This window comes from Myotis myotis, unplaced genomic scaffold, assembly GCF_014108235.1.
Source record: "Myotis myotis isolate mMyoMyo1 unplaced genomic scaffold, mMyoMyo1.p scaffold_m19_p_18, whole genome shotgun sequence".
Lineage (NCBI taxonomy): Eukaryota > Metazoa > Chordata > Mammalia > Chiroptera > Vespertilionidae > Myotis > Myotis myotis.
The window spans coordinates 10,503,703-10,521,458 of NW_023416322.1; the positions used below are offsets into that span (position 1 = coordinate 10,503,703).

Consider the following 17,756-nt stretch of genomic DNA (forward strand, 5'->3'; position numbering starts at 1 on the left):
TTCTTACTAGAATATTGTGACAGTTTCCCCCTGTTAACAATCTCAGACACTATTAACTGCCCCCCAATTTATTTTACTAAGGTCACCACACTAGCCTCCGATTGTGAAACAGCCTAAACCAGTGATGGCGAACCTATGACACGCGTGTCAGTGGTGACACGCGAACTCATTTTTTTGGTTGATTTTTCTTTGTTAAATGGCATTTAAATATATAAAATAAATATCAAAAATATAAATCTTTGTTTCACTATGGTTGCAAATATAAAAAAATTTCTATATGTGACACAGCACCAGAGTTAAGTTAGGGTTTTTCAAAATGCTGACACGCCGAGCTCAAAAGGTTCGCCATCACTGGCCTAAACTAAGCTAACTAGTGATTTACTTGCCAAAGTAATTTAAATAAAGTTTGATGGAATGCTGACAATGTCACAGCACTTTAGAGTTGGAAAGAAGTCCTAGAGAGCCGTGCCTCCCAGGTGGATGCATACAGACCTAGAGTGGTGAGGTTTTATGAAATCTCTGTCATTGGGAGACCCGGGTTCTGGTTTGTCCAGTGTCTGCTACATACCAAAGGGGGGTCTGGGATCCAGCAAGTCAATTAACATCCCTAACTTCCAGTGTCCATGAGTAGAAAATGAGCATATTTGACATCCTGTTATCTGAGAGGGCTATTGCAAAAATTGCATGAGGTAGTGTCAGTGATAGTGTTTTGGAACCTGAAAATCCCCATGCACATCTAAGGGACCCTGACTAGGACGTCACTCAAGACAACCTCAAAGCCACAGGAGGTCTGAAATGGAGACATGTCAGCGTCAATGAGTGGAAGGAGCACAGCTTAAGCAGCACTTAGGGAGGGAATCCAAACAACAGTTGTACAGGATGATTCACGGGGATATTGGGTTTATATACCTAGGAGCACACTAAGGAAGCATGACAGTGTTCAATATAGCGGTCTCTGTTGCCCTCTCCTGGGCCTCAGGTCAGCTCTCACTCTTGGCCCCTGCTGTGTAGTGATGCAAGGTAGGAAGGACGGGCATTCCTGTTCGCTTTCTGTGTTTTGTGGCATATTTCAGTTTACATGTATATGCTCAGATGAGAAGGTGTGTATGGTGTCCGCTGCCTAGTTTTACCTAATGTAACCTTCACCATTGGACAAGTAACTTCAGAATTGACTTGCATAGAAACACTGAGTGAAATAATTCTAATAAGGTGAATTCAAGGAAGAAAATAGCATACCTGACAACCACTCCCCCACACACAGACACACAAACTCATATACAAGCTCTTTCAATCTCATCACAACTGACCAAAGGTTGATGAAAGCAAAAATGTAGAAAATATCAAGAAACTAGCGATAGATAGCTTTATCCATCATTACCAAGAGAGAAACTCACTCTAACTGTATTTTTGTCTGTTTAAATGTTAGTTAATGATCATATTATATTATGATTAGTAAAGCATTTATAATATTTATTTCACCTCTATTCTATTTCTTTAAATTTCTATTTATATGTAATATACAGTATAAGTATCTAGAAGATTTCAGCAAATATGACTAATTGTTAAATGGGCCTGACATACCCCAAACACTATACCCACTACCACAGATGCACCTTTTAAAAAAAAATACATCTGATACAGTTCCATCAGTTGACTATATGCTGATACATACAAGTGTCAATCAATTTCAAAACTTGATAATAAATCTACCGCTAAAAATTTCCTCATATGTTTATAAATTATGCAAAACATTGCTTCATAAGCCATGGGTCAATGAAGAAATCACAATAGCCATTACCAAATATTTTGAATTGAAAATATGCATTTGTACACTGGAAACCTATATAATTTTTTTAACCAATGACACCCCAATAAATTTAATAGAATTAAGAAACCCAAAACCTGAAAATATGGCACGTCAAAACTTTGTGAATACAGCTAAGTTTGTGCTCAGAATAAAATAATAATACAAATGCTTATTTCAGAAATTATGTAAAGCTGAAAATTAAAAATTCTAAGTTACCATCTTAAAAAATTTATTTTTAAACTCAGCAAATAGGCTCAATAAAATTTTTTAAAAGGTAAAATAAAAATAAGTACAAATCTATAAATCCAAAAGTTGATTACTTACAGCCTAATAAAATTGAAAAATCTACCCTCCATTTTTTAAATTACGTAATAAGGTGTGTGGAAAGAAATAAAAGCTTAATCAAAACAAAACAGAACCTATTTCTAATGTAAAATACTTTTCCAACAGCTATTTCTTCTTTATAACATACTAGAGGCCTGGTGCATGAAATTCGTGCACACAGTGGGGTCCCTAAACCTGCATCCTCTTGCAGTCTAGGAGCCCTGGGGGGATGTCTGATGACGGCTTAGACCCTATCCCGGGTGCTGGCAGTCAGACATTCCTCTCGCAGTCTGGGCCTAAGCCGGCAGTCAGATATCCTTAGCACTGTTGCAGAGGCAGGGGAGGCTCCCGGGACTACCACTGCACTCACCAGCCATGAGCTTAACTCATGGCTTCTGGCTGAGTGGCACTCTTTCTATGGGAGTGCACTGACCGACCACCAGGGGGCAGCTCCTGCATTGAGCGTCTGCCCACTGGTGGTCAGTGTGCATCATAGTGACTGGTTGGTCTGTCGTTTGGTCGATTTGCATATTAGCCTTTTATTACATAAAATTGTTTAAGTTTACATGGTATTTTTATTAGTTTAACTTAAAGCTTTAGATCTTAAGAAGTAAATGAGTCTAATATTTAATTCAAGATATTCATTATAAAATACTAGTGGCCTGGTGCGCAAAATTCATGCATGGATGGAGGTTCCCTCAGCCCAACCTTCACCCTTTCCAATGAGGGATCCTTTGGGGGATGTCCGACTGCCGATCCCTGTGGGATCGGGCCTAAACCAGCAGTCAGACATCCCTCTCACAATATGGGACTGCTAGCTCCTAACTGCTCACCTTTCTGCCTGCCTGATTGCCCCTAAGTGCCTCTGCCTGCCTGCCAGATTGCCCCTAACCCCTCTGCCTGCCTGCCTGATCGCCCCTAACTGCCTCTGCCTGCCTGCCTAATCGCCCCAAACTGCCCTAACCAGCAAGCCTGATCTTGCCCCCAACTGCTCTCCCCTGCTGGCCTGATCTCACCCCCAACTGCCCTCCCCTGCCGGTCAATTTGGTTCTGATTGGTGGTTTCTATGCCAGTCAGTGTCTAAAGCTCTGCCTCCTAGGCAGCCATTGGCTCCTCACAGTTCACCCAGATTTGGTTCTGATTGGTCAGATTCTATGCCAGTCAGCATCTCCGGGCCTATCTCTGGGCCTGATCAGAGAGGTGGGGCTGATAAGCAGCCCCCGAGGAGGCCCAGAGAGAAACAAAGGCATGGCTGCTGGTAAAGCCCGGAGAGAAAGAGAGCCAACAGCTGATCAACAGTTGCCACAGAGGCTGTGGATCAGACCCTGCTTCTCTCTCCGGGTCTTTCTCTGGGCCTGATCCACAGCCCCCTCAGCAGTCAGTGCTGGGTCGCTACGCCCTAACAGGTGGCAGTCAGTGCTGGGTCACCACAGCAACCCAGCACTGACTGCAGGACTGACTCCTGGTGTTTGGTAGAGCCTTCGGTTGTTACGGACCCTGGAATTTTATATATTAGGATAGGCCCTCATAACGTTTAGTTGTTGAGTTTGGTCTGCAAAACATGTGCTGAATTTTTCTGTGCTGATGTATTGACTTGGCAACATCTTTTAACAGTTGTGACCACTACTGAAGGCCAGAGAAGAGGCTGTTGTGCTGCTAGGTCTGGGTGGTCAACTGGGAATGAAGATAGCTGGTGAAACACATGCCTGCTGATTATTATGCAAGAGGATGGGGTAAAGGAAGCCAGAGCCCAGGCACTTTCTGATGGATAAAATATGAAGCTATGAATTAGTTTTTCCTTCCGTGAAAGAACAGATAGATCAGATATATAGATACAGATAAAATAGATATAGATTAGATATAAATATATATTGATATAGATATATCTTAATTGCCTTCAAAATAGCAGGCATTTTTAAAATGGATAGATGCTGTTTCAAAAAGCTCTTTTCTAAAGTTGCTGCTAAGGGAAGCAATCCTTTTACCAGCATTAAAGTGTTCATTTTCTTCTTTGATCACATCTATGAAACATATTGGAGAAAAAGAGGAGGTGGACTAGAAGTCCCCTCATTGACCCTAATGTCCCTGTGATCTTGGTCTTCAGGTCAATGCCAAGCCCCGCCATATTTTCCATCTGCCATGCCTACAACACTGACTGATGAGGCTGAGTTTCCCATTGGAACATCTTTGCAGTATAAATGCCGCCCTGGTTACCAGAGGAGAGTTTTCTCTATCACCTGCCTAAAAAACTCAGTCTGGTCAAGCCCTGCAACCTGTACCCGTAAGTAACTCTGGACTGAGAACTCCTCTGTCTCAGTGAAACATCCCTAAGAACTGGTGCAATTGTTCAGATTTGGGAATGAAAACATCTATGACTTGTAAGTTTGCCTCATTAGGACCTGAGGACCAAGAGAAGTCATATCTTCCGGCTGCTTTGAGTTCCTGGCACCTTCATTAAAAGTTCATTTCATAAGAAACTGTCATTAGGGCATGATTGAGGGAAATCCCCACTCACTAATCATCTGCCATTTTCATAACTGAAACTGATGAATGACTCAGGAAAGGAAAAAGAAGTGCAAGTAAGAACAAAAGCCCAGACTCAGACCTTTACTCTGGTTGAATCACAGAGTAAACACTTTGGTAACAAATAAAATTTACATTTTCCTGGGAGGCATGAGGTGAGGATTAGATAGAACTGGAGGGGAGGTCTTTTTGAAAGTGGTGCTTAGTAGGTGGCTGCTTTTGAGATAGTGTTGTGAAATTCCCCAAAGTGGCAAAACCTGTAGAACTACAAATGTTCTTCAGTAAGCTGCAGCCAGGTTGGGTCTTTACTAAGAGAAATTCAAGGAATTCTACACCCAGTCCCCAAATTCTGCTTCTTTCCCATAGGTAAATCATGTGTAACTCCTTCCGAACCCATAAATGGCAAAATGGAAATAACTGGAGAAGGCAAGTTTGGATCAAGAATTAATTATTCTTGTAATGAAGGGTGAGTTTGCAGTAGCATTTGCGGGGCGGGGTTGGGGGAGGGTGATGGTTTAAAAATTGTAACATCAATTTATACAAAATAGTATTAGAGAGAAGAGTCAAACTACCTACCCGTTAAAACAAACCAATAGGATTTCTAAGTGGAGGTGGTAGCTTCAATCCAGGCATTTAAATACCCTTGAAATGATTAAGCATATATTTCAAAAATAGGAAAAAAAAATCTAGAAAATGTGTGTATGTGTGTTGGGGGGTGGGGGGGCGGGTGCCTGTTGCACACCAAATTAATGCACATAAAACCAGGTGAAGCATTCATTGGATGGAGAGGACCAGCTCTCTAAAGAAGCAAATGGAACAAATACTAGTTGACCCACAAATATATTCTCTCTTCAAAGCACCAAGAGCTGGGGATGGTGGATTCAGGGGGAAGTGGGAGTGATTTGTTTGGGAGGATGGAGCAGGTGTGAGGAATGGGCAGATCTGAATTGTGATAGCTCCTCCCCAGAAGTGCTCACAGTGCAAGCATCATGCTGGGGACATCTTCTTGGCCTATCCTTGGGGGAGGCACCCATTTAGGAAAGAAGTAGGGGGACTGCTTCACCTTATACTTCACTTTTGCTTTGTGTTTTTTTTTTGCTTACTAGAGGCCCAGTGCATGGATTTGTCCAGTGCATGGATTCATGCACTAGTGGGGGTCCCTCGGCCTGACCTGCTCCCTTTCACAATCCATGGCCCCTCGGGATAAGTCAGAGACCCAGTTTCGGCCCGATCCCTGCAGGCCAAGTCAAGGGACCCCACCAGTGCACAAATCTGTGCACCAGACCTCTAGTATGCATATAAGAGCTTGGGTTAATCTCTTCCCACCCTCCCCCATTCCCCTTTCCCCTGAGATTCATCAGTCTGTTCCATGTTTCCATCCCTGTGCATTGAGTGCCTGCCCCCTGGTACTCAGTGTGCGTCATAGCTACCGGTTGAACAGTCGACCCGTTGCATATATATGGCATTGTTCTAACTATACCAAATAACACTTGACAATTATTTGGTATTATTTGTCTCAATTTGTAATAGTATCAAGTTTCGCCCTTCCTATACCAACTCTCGTGAATGGCTCACCGCAGCATTCCATCACTATACAAAGCCTCTGTTGAAGTAAATATAAATGTCACTAAATTTTCCAAATTTTATGGCACCATTTAAACAGTTTGGGGCATACTAATTGAGAATTTCTGCCTTTAATATTTAAAATATGAGATTAGTGTTCAACTCTCTTTGTTCTGCTTGGATTTCCTTTGGTTCTACTTTGATGAATTTTATTTACCTTAGATTTACATAAAAATGTATCTGAAGTTGATAAAGAAGAAAGATTACATCCAGTTTAGAAAGTATAAAGGAGAAAATTTAATGTCCCAATACAGACATAAGATTTGAGAAATTGACAGTTTTACAAAAGGAAATTGTTCTGCATTCTTCAAAATGGTGGTCTCTTGTAAGTAACAATCTAAGCAGGGACATTAGAATGTAACTGTTAGGTCGGAGAGAGCCCAGGATCAGATACATGCAGACATGTGACGAGATAATGGACTACCCCTGGCATTTCTAACAGATCAGCATGCCAGACACAGATACTGGCTTCTCCACAACCCCCACACAGATACTGACTCATTCCTGAATACCTTCCTGACCCGCCTGCAGCTGAAACTTCTTCAACTGAATTCCTCAGCTCATGTCCCTGCCCCTCACCCAATGGCAGTATAAACAAAGCTCCCCCCTCCCTGTTGGCATGAATCCATGTGCCCTGTCCTTGGGGTACATGGGTCTCCCAGGGATGCAGAAATAAACCTTTTCCTTTCCTTTCTTTTCTGATTCACTGGACTCTCTATTTCTTGCGCCGCCTCCTGAGCCACCTAACCTAACCTAACAGTAACATTCATTATTCTTTGCCTCTAGATACCAACTCATTGGTGAAACTTCTAATTATTGCGCCATCGTAGGTAATACTGTCGCCTGGGAAAATGAAGTACCTGTTTGTCAGAGTGAGTTGAAATCTTTTCTATTACCTTTACCAGTAGAGTCTAAGTTTCCACTTGAATTTATAAAAATTTGAATTGAATTCCTTTAGTGCATTCTGTCCTTCAGATAGTTGAAGACAGCGCTACTGTCCTCCAAGTGCTTGTGGGTTTCCTGGCGACTGTTTAAGTTCTTCCTGATCTCGGGATGTGCCTTTTGTAAATCTGAGGACTTAAATGCATAAAAGCCTCTAAAATGTATTTCAACTTCAATTAATTTGGAATTATGTTGGTTCTACCGTCCCCAGTATAATAACCATTCTGCTTGGCAAATACAGAATGATAAAGCAATGCTCTCCAAGGTTCATGAAGCTGTGGAAGAATCAACACCCTCATGTACGAGGGTTCAACAAACCCTCTTGAAAGGCACCCTGTACTATACGCCTCAAAAGTGGGTACATATAAGACCTACTTCTTAGAATTCACACTTAGGAAATAAGCACAGCTTTCTGCAAGGAGTTCACTGTAAACGCATCATTGCTGCATTATTTATAATAGTGAAATGGTTCCGTCACCTAAATGTACTATTTGTTTCAAAATACGGTTTAGAAAGAATCTGCCAGAAGGAAAGAAAAGTGATAAAATGACTACATAGGATTTCCTAAGGAACATACAATAGCCATGCAGCATTAGAAGAAATATATCTGTATAGTGGAATTTTATTCAGCCATAAAAAAAAACATCTTGGAGAAGCACTTAGTGACATATAAAGATGTTTATTATATCTATTTGATGTGAAAAAAATCAGATGACAAAACAGTTTGTATGGCAATAGTTCATTTTATTAAAAGATCATATATCTGTGCCTATTCCTATATTTTCATCTCTATCTCTAATTCTGTAACCATTTTTATATTCAAACCCTGGTAACTAGTTTTAAGCCTCTTTGGTGAAGGCTGTGGGGCTGAACGGGGGTGGGGGGGGGGTGTCCTTTACCTTTTGGGTGTGTAGCAGGCTGCTTCCTCAAGAAGATTCACACTCCCATTTCTTTAGGCTCCTCTGTGTCTGTAAACTGGTTCTCAAGTCTGGGAATTGGCTGACGAAGAACCACACTCTGTTTTATAGTGTTTCAAGTTAGACTTCTGGTCACCAGACCTAGATCTTTTCTGCTTATACAAACCTTAGCTCACTCTTCATCTACTTCATCTCTTGAGACTCCATGATCAATTAACTGATGACAAAGGTCTCTGCAGATAAATCATTCTGATTTGTTTCAATTGCCTCTGGCAGTTAAGGGCTGCCACTCAGCCTCTGCCATTCTGAGGTCCTGTCATCCCCCTTGATTTCAGGGAACCTGGTTCAATAGCAACTATTCCCACTGTCATTCCTGGCCTACAGAGAGGGCCTACATCACAGAGTTCTTCAAAGATGCTGGAACTCCTACATGAATTTATTTCTCAAAGCCTTGGGTAAAAGATCCCTCTTTCACTCATCCTCCAACCCCCCACGGATGGACTTAGTTAAGGAGCCTATTCATGGGTCTTACAAAATGAATTGCCTCCAGCATTCTCAGAGCCCCGGGCCATGGTGATGCCAGGTGGGTTCTTGGCTTCATGCAGGAAGGAATTCAAAACCTGACCCAGACAGAAGAGGTTAAAGCAGAGAAGTGGGTTTTATTGAGCAGACAGGACACACAGGAAAAGCCACTCCACAGACAGAGGGGTGGACGCCCCTCAGGAGAGAAGGGAGAGAGGCCCCGGCCATCTCTGCACGTTGAGCCTATACCTGTTTGTAGTTTCTATGGAAAATTGCTGGGATGGGGAACAGAGTGGGGGAAAAGTCGGGATGAACTTTCACCTTTATAAGGTATATTTTGTGGTCTGTTTCCCTTTTATGGTATGCTTGTAGGTAAGTGATAAGGTGTGGCTGAGTAGCTAGTCATCAGTCATCAGTCTTCGCAGGAGTGTCCTTGGTTCCAGGGGTTTCTCATGGTCTGCTTGCATCTCCGTGTCAGGCAGCACGGAGCAGGCCCCCGGCTTCACTTTGTTTGTCTTTAGTTCATTTATATCGTTTTCCTGCCCCTCTCCTATGTGAATAGGATGTCTGCCTCTGAGGTATGTTAGTAAAGCTCTCGTCTTTCACCTTCACTGGGCACGCTCCACACTCAAACTATCACACTGAAGTCAGAATCTCACTTCTTTCGGTGCATTTGCATCTCTCATGAGTTACAATTTTTATCTACCCCCCCCCCACACACACACTCCACCCTCATTCTTGCCTGGAATTGAATCTGGTGAGAGCACTAGAAACGATGTGAGGTGGTAGGGGTAGCTCTTGAGAAGATCATCAAGTGTTACCATTTGAGTTGCCAGATTTAGTAAATAAAAAATATTCTATACCCAGTTAAATTTGAATTTCAGATAAGCAACAAGTATTTTTGCACTATAAATACTAGTATATGCCATGCAGCCCGACCGGTGTTGCCCAGGGGTTGAGAGTTGATCTGTGAACCAGGAGGTCAGCATTTGATTCCCAGTCAGGGCATATGCCCGGGTTGCGGACTAAATCCACAGTGGGGGCAGTGCAGGAGGCAGCCAATCAATGATTCTCTCTCATCATTGATGTTTCTCTCCCTCTCTCTCTCCCTCTCCCTTCCTCTCTGAAATAAATAAAAATATATATTTTTTAAAAATAAAAAATATATATATGCCATGCAATTCTGAGATATAATTATACTTAGAAATGTTTAACTTTTTTCTGAAATTCAAATTTAACGGGACTACAAATACTTCTTCTGGCAGCCCTGTTTCGGAAGGGGCCATTAGAGTTCCTTCAGGCAAGAGAGGAGAGGGGAGGAGGAGCTACTTCTCCTAGTGTTATACAGTGGGGCCTTGACTTACGAGTTTAATTTGTTCTGAGACTGAGCTCGTTAACTCAAATTACTCTGTCAACTCAAAGCAAAAAATTGGCGGAGAGACAGCTGGTATCTCACTGGTAAGTCTAGGCCCCACTGTGCAGGCAAAGTAAGTCTGGGAAATCTGGTTCCAATTAGCCTGGGTGATACTGTACAAAACCACTAGGTAAATAAAACTTTTATTTTCCTCTCTCCCCCTTCCCCCACCTCCCTTCTGGCCCACCTCTATCCCCCTTTGTAGCTTTCTCTGTCTTCTTAAATTATTATTGGTAATTTATGTTTTCATTAATATCATTTAGGTTTTCAAAATGTTAACATACAGTTGTCTACAGTTTCATAAATATTCTCATGTATATGTAAATATGTTCAAACTAGAGGCCTGGTGCATGAAATTCATGCACGGGAGGGAGGGGGGTGTCCCTCAGCCTGGCCTGCACCCTCTCCAATCCGGGACCCCATGAGGGATGTCCAACTGCCTCTTGCAATCCGGGACTGCTGGCTCCGAACTGCTTGCCTGCCTGATCGCCCCTAACCGCCTCTGCCTCAGCCCTGCAGCTGGGACTCTGGATTCCCTCCTCCGGCTGGCCACAGGCACCTGGATTCCGAGCCTGCTCCACCTGGGCCGTCCACAGCTGCAGGGGACTGGGGGCGGTGGCTTTCCCAGGCTGTAGCCGCGGGCACCCTGGACTGCAGGGCGGGCAGCTTCTCTCTCTCCTGGGCCACAGCTGTGGCTGCTGGCACCTGGGACCACAGGGCAAGCAGCTTCTCCCTCTCCCGGGCTGCAGCCACAGCCACTGGTGCCCCCAGGACTGGGGGCAAGTGGCTTCGCCCGGGCCCGGCTTTGTCAGGAAGGATGTCCGGATGGTCGTCCGGAAGATGTCTGGTCTAATTAGCATATTATCCTTTTATTAGTATAGATTCTATTTCTTACTGCTGCATATCTGTGTTGGCTCTCCTTATACTTTTTTAAATTGATTTTTTAAACTCTATTGAGAGGATTACAGATCTCCCCCGTTTCACCCCCTCACCCCCTCTTCCCCTGGCTCCTGCCCCACCCCATCCCAGGCCTTCACACCCTATTGTCTGTGTCCATAGGTAATGCATATATGCACATAAGATCTTTGGTTAACCCCTTCACCCCTTTTCCTCTGAGATTCCTCAGTCTGTTCCATGTTCTCATGCCTCTGATTCTATTTTATTCATCAGTTTATTTTGTTCATTAGAATTCTTGTTCGTTTATTTTGATTTTTAGATTTAACTGTTGATAGATATGTATTTGTTGCCTTTTATTGTTCATATTTTTAATCTTTTTTTCTTTTCCCTCTTCTTCTTCTGCTCCTTAAAGAATACTCTTCATCATGTCATGTAATACTGGTTTGGTGGTGATGAACTCCTTTAGCTTTTTCTCTTATACATTTTTTTTATTAAGGGTATTTTGATTTTTTTTTTTAAGCTATACTGGTCTCATTTATAACAAAAATGAAAATTAGAAGGCAGTTGGAAAATAGGGGGGAAACTGTGTAAACTATGATATTATATAATCAAAGAGTTATTTGTACTAAAAAGAATGTGAATTGTATTACTATACGGATATGTTCATAGGAAATAATCTAAGTAGGAAAAGAAGAATTATGCTTTTTATTATGTACATCTAAATTACAATTTTGGAAAACCTAATCTACCTGTTAGTAAGGATTAAAAGCAAATAATGAGTGTAAAAATGGTAACAGTTTAGTGACATTGGATTGCTCTCAGTAGTTATTTCAATTCACTATCATTTAAATGGCATTTCCTTTTCACAGTTATTCAATGTAAGACACCACCAACCATCACCAACGGATTTTTCGTTAGCTACAGCGGAGACGATTTTCCATACGGAATAGTGGTAACCTACCGCTGCAATGACAGAAAAGGAAGGGAAAAGTTTGAACTCGTGGGCGAGAAGTCAATATATTGCACCAGCAAAGATCAAGTGGGCCTGTGGAGCGGCCCTGCCCCTCAGTGCATCGTACCTAATAAGTGCACGCCTCCGCACGTTGAAAATGGAGTAAGGGAGTCTGAGAACAGAAGCTTGTTCTCCTTAAATGACATCGTGAGCTTTAGGTGTCAGCCTGGCTTTGTCATGAAAGGCCCCTCCAGTGTGCGCTGCCAGGCCCAAAACAGATGGGAGCCTGAGCTGCCCAGCTGCTCCCCGGGTGAGTCTGACTGAGGCTTCGAGGGGGCCTGCAGGTGACAGGAGCTGTGGGAGGACCCCCGGATTAGTGTTTGTTCTGGGAGGGAGGTGTGTGCTGAGCAGTGTGAGTAAATTTTCTAGGGGTGAAGCATGAATCTAAGAAGGTGTGTATGTATATGTGTGTGTGTTCAAGTTGAGAAACAAAGCAAAATCTGGGCACAGAATATGACGTTCCCTTAGGATTCTTAAAGAGGCTAGATAATGCCCAAGATCAAACAGATACTAACTTGCAAACTGAAGGCTGAAACCCAAATCTGCCTGACTCTAGAGCAGTGATGGCAAACCTATGACACGCGTGTCATAGGTGACACGCGAACTCATTTTTTGATTGATTGATTTTTCTTTGTTAAATGGCATTTAAATATATAAAATAAATATCAAAAATATAAGTCTTTGTTTTACTATGGTTGCAAATATCAAAAAATTTCTATATGTGACGGCACCAGAGTTAGGCTTTTTCAAAATGCTGACACGCCGAGCTCAAAAGGTTCGCCATCACTGCCCTAGAGCCAGGGAAATCAAAACCACTCTAGATTGTTCAAGGAGTGGGGGATTTAGAGCAGAGAACAGGATAGAGGGTATTGGCAGGGCGGAAAGAACAAAAGGAGAAGGGCTGTTTGCAGGGCACCGGAGTCCGCCGTTGGCTCGGGACTGAAGAGGCCATGCCCGCACTCTCTGCTGAAACTCACTGAGCAGCCCTCCCCTCCAACGCTGCCCCTGCGACCAGGATGCAGCTGAGATCGCTGGAGCCAAAGCCATTATCGCTAGAAATGAAGTCGCTACTGCTAAATAAGAGCCTTCAACACTGCTACTTCCTGAGCCTCCTCTAGAAGACGAATGGCTTTTATCATTTTCCCACCTTTGAATTTGTTATATCTTCCACCAGTTGACAGAGTCTAACCAGAACTCAGCTGTCAAGGGAGATAAGCAATTATAGTTTGCAGGCTTCGAGCCCCAAAAGTCAAAGGAGAATGCAAAGGTGTGAGGCTGGGAGTTCACAGACATTTAGTCCACATAGCACTTAAATATCACATCACTGTGCAATTGTTAATCAAGGAGGCAGAGGGGCAGTGAGCCCTGAAAATGGGTTTTTAGAGCCTCAGAGTATTTTCAAAGTCCTTAAGGGAGTCATTACTCTAGTCCAGTGGTTCTCAACCTTCCTAATGCTGCGACCCCTTAATACAGTTCCTCATGTTGTGGTGACCCCCAACCATGAAATTATTTTCGTTGCTACTTCATAACTGTAATTTTGCTACTATTATGAATCGTAATGTAAATATCTGATATGCAGAATGTATTTTCATTGTTACAAATTGAACATAATTAAAGCATAGTGATTAATCAAAAAAATAATATGTAGTTATATATGTGTTTTCCGATGGTCTTAGGCGACCTCTGTGAAAGGGCCCATCGACCCCCAAAGGGGTCGCAACCCACAGGTTGAGAACTACTGGCCTAACAGGTGGACTATAAATTGGTGATGCTTTTCTAGAAAGTAGTATGAAGATATTAAAAATATCCTTCAATCTTAACAACTGTATCTGGGTAACCAGTAATGGGAATCATTCTAGAAGGGAACTGTCTGCAGCGTAATCTTAGGTGAGGATTTTAGATGGAAAACAGTGAACTGAGGATATGTCAGTGCTAGCACAGCTCTGTGATGAATCAGGTCTGTGGCGTCTCTCTCTCATATTACCATTCACAAAATGAGGGTGTTAGTCTACGAGGTTTTTCAAAAATAGGTAGACTTATAGTTAGGATTCTGTTGGCCAATTTACCACTGAGGAAAGGTGCTTTTCACACTCTTCACAGCACTTGGCTCTCTTTCCTCAGGATGTCAGCGGCCTCCAGAAATCCTGCATGGCCAGCACAGCCCCAGCGACAAGGACAGCTTTTCCCCTGGGCAGGAGGTGCGCTACAGCTGTGAGCCCGGCTATGACCTCAGAGGGGCCGCCTCTCTGCGCTGTACGCCCCAGGGGGACTGGAGCCCGGCCGCCCCCACATGCGCAGGTGCCTACACTCTTGTCTGGTTTGAAATTTTTAGCTTGGGGCTTTATTCTCCATGTGCCAGTGTCCTCTCTGTTTGTTCTCCAGGGAAATCATGTGCTGCCTTCCGGGACCAACTTCCTAATGGCCGTGTGCTCTCTCCACTTAACTTCGAGCTTGGAGCCAAAGTGTCCTTCGTTTGTGATGAGGGGTGAGTGTGAGCTTGCCTGGCCCCCTGGACACTAAAATCGGAGTTAGAAGTTAACAGAAAGGGAAGGTTTGGTGTGGCTAAAAAATGAATTCAGGGGGTTACATCTTGGAAGTGTGTAAGAAAAGTAAGAGTAAAAACAGGTGGAAAAAATAGCATGAGGTATGAAGGAAAAATTGGGACATATATGAAATGGCTGGTATACAGACAGATACAATGACTGGTTATGAATATACATGTGATGCATTGATTGAAAAAAATAGTAATATTTTCCAAGCAGAAAAAAAGAGAAGAAGAATTTGGAGAGTTCCAAGAAAAGTTTGATATACAACAAAACGTTTATTAAAAATAATTAAGATTATTTAAGAATTATTTGGTCATTTTTAACCATCAAAAGGAAAATTTGTCATAAGAGTAAAAGCATAAGAATGGGTATTTTGCCGAAACCGGTTTGGCTCAGTGGATAGAGCGTCGGCCTGCGGACTGAGGGGTCCCGGGTTCGATTCCGGTCAAGGGCATGTACCTCGGTTGCGGGCACATCCCCAGTGGGAGATGTGCAGGAGGCGGCTGATCGATGTTTCTCTCCCATCGATGTTTCTAACTCTCTATCTCTCTCCCTTCCTCTCTGTGAAAAATCAATAAAATATATTTAAAAAAAAAAAAAAGAATGGGTATTTTAATCTAATCACGTATCTTCTGGTCAGTCATGTGCTTAGGGCTCAAATGGGATCACGGTGGCTGGTGAATGTTTTAGGTAACGACATTGTTCATGTGAGGCTGGTGCTCTTCCCAGTGTGCTCATCTCTGCATGGGAAGGATCAAGTGTGAGCAAAGAAGGACTTGACCTCAGACCCTTTCAAAGAATCCTGGCAGGCACCCAGTGACAGCACCCAATAAGATTTAGGAGCCACTGGGGTCCTACATGCATTGACCATTGTGGATGATCGCATACAAACGTCATTTCTGATCTCCGTTCCCTTCCCCTAGAGCAGTGGTCGGCAAACTGCGGCTCGCGAGCCACATGCGGCTCTTTGGCCCCTTGAGTGTGGCTCTTCCACAAAATACCGACTTCTGCGCATGGGCCACGAAGTTTCAATCGCACTGTACATGCGCGCCTGCACGTGGTATTTTGTGGAAGAGCCACACTCAAGGGGCCAAAGAGCTGCATGTGGCTCGCGAGCCGCAGTTTGCCGACCACTGCCCTAGAGCACTCAAACTTACTCAATAGCCCAATGTGCCTTCTTCACAGCCATCACAGCCATAGAGACAAAAGGACAATCTTTGCGCTCTTTCCAGTTACTCTCTGCTTTTTCTATCCAAACTTGGAACTGTTTTACTCACTTTTCCAGTATCAGAATTAGGAATCTGTTGCATTAGAAGACTGGGTTTCCCATATGATGAGTACATTTATCAGGTTTATCATGGGAACTAGAAGTCTGGTGCATGAAATTGTGCACTCAGAAGGGAGGGAGCCCTTCAACCCGCATTGTGAGAGGGCACAGGCCAAGCCAAGGGACCCCCACCAGTGCATGATCGGGGTCAGGGAAGGACACGGGAGGTTGGCCAGCCCGGGAGAGACCACGGGAGGGCTCTAGAGCATGCCCAATCCATCTCCCGCTGTCCCAATCAGTCAGACCTCAGCAGCAAGCTAACCCACCAGTCAGAGCGTCTGCTCCCTGGTGGTCAGTGCATGTCAAAGCATGCGGTTGAGCAGCCTTAGCATATCATTAGCATATTACACTTTGATTGGTTGAACAGACGACCAGATGACTGGACACTTAGCATATTGGGATTTATTATATAAGATGATCAGCTAGAGATTCACTTCTCAGAATCTGGGTCCAGGATCAAGGAGAAGGCTGCTACACTCTGACTGCCTTCTTCAATTCAGCCTGGAACTATGTGTTATGTGACCAACTAACTGTCCTCCCTAACAGGAGGCTGTGATTTGTCTAAAGCAGTGGTTCTCAACCTTCCTAATGCCGCGACCCTTTAATACAGTTCCTCATGTTGTGGTGACCCCCAACCATGAAATTATTTTCGTTGCTACTTCATAACTGTAATTTTGCTACTGGTATGAATCATAATGTAAATATCTGATATACAGGATGTATTTTCATTGTTACAAATTGAACATAATTAAAACATAGTGATTAATCACAAAAACAATATGTAATATATGTGTGTTTTCCGATGGTCTTAGGCGACCCCTGTGAAAGGGTCGTTCGACCCCCCGAAGGGGTTGCGACCCACAGGTTGAGAACCGCTGGTCTAGATCAATATGGCCTCCAAACTTCTGCCACCTGTTGGTTTCGGATGCTAAGGTTTTCAGCCGGGCCTCAGAGTTTTGCAAACTGAAACAGCTCACCTGTGCACTACCATTTTCTTCTTTAGATTCCATCTACAAGGCAGCTCTGCCAGCCATTGTGTCTGGGTTGGAATGGAGAGCCTCTGGAATAGCAGTGTCCCTGTGTGTGAACGTGAGTACAAGGAATAACACTTTAGGACAATTCCTCCCTTAACCTATTTAGTATTTTGACTTATGGCAACCCCAATATGGTTCTTTTATTTTCTAATCTGAATTACTGAGAGATAGTTGCTTTTTAAATGGTATTTATTTTTGATCAATTTGTTGTGATGCACGTTATTGTACATCATGTGTTTTGGGAACCATTTTGTCCGTCTCTGTTATTTTGAATTCTTCGTTCTGGGTGATATATCCTGCAGCAGTTGGCCTCTAGATCAGGAGAGATTAAATAACGTGAAGCTTTGACAGTTTTCTTCCTTTCTTCTTTCCTTCCTTTCCTAATTCTTTCTTTTCTTTTCTTTTTCTAATATCAGGATGTAACCACTCTACATTTTTTCTATCTACTGGCTAATATGTAAATATGAAACATGCATTCATTCGAACAACTATTTATTGAGGACATACTATGTGCTTGGTATTTTCCTAAACACGGGATTATAGCAGTGAACAAGATAAGTGAATGCCCGGTCCCCGTGTTATTTATACCCCAGTGAGGAGATGGTCAGGAAAAACAATAAACAAGTAACTGTTATGGAAGTGACAGATCAGAGCAGTGAAAGAATGAGGGGAAGTTGAGAGCAACATTACATGGGGTAAGCAGTTTAAATGCCTTAAACCAGGGGTTCTCAACCTTCCTAATGCCGCGACCCTTTAATACAGTTCCCTCATGTTGTGGTGATCCCCAAATTTCATTGTTACAAATTGAACATAATTAAAGCATAGTGGTTAATCACAAAAACAATATGTAATTATATATGTGGTTTTT

At 43.1% G+C, this 17,756-nt stretch overlaps 1 protein-coding gene across 1 annotated transcript in view; it reads left to right on the forward strand.

Annotated features, from left to right (window-relative positions):
• Positions 1-17,756, forward strand: part of CR1 (complement C3b/C4b receptor 1 (Knops blood group)) — a 147,322-nt gene that overhangs the window by 88,348 nt on the left and 41,218 nt on the right. Inside the window, exons 26-32 of the mRNA XM_036343832.1 lie at positions 4,236-4,412; positions 5,021-5,120; positions 7,064-7,149; positions 11,839-12,231; positions 14,103-14,279; positions 14,364-14,466; positions 16,858-16,943. Coding sequence (XP_036199725.1) covers positions 4,236-4,412; positions 5,021-5,120; positions 7,064-7,149; positions 11,839-12,231; positions 14,103-14,279; positions 14,364-14,466; positions 16,858-16,943 — 1,122 coding nt within the window. The remainder of the gene's footprint in view (positions 1-4,235; positions 4,413-5,020; positions 5,121-7,063; positions 7,150-11,838; positions 12,232-14,102; positions 14,280-14,363; positions 14,467-16,857; positions 16,944-17,756) is intronic.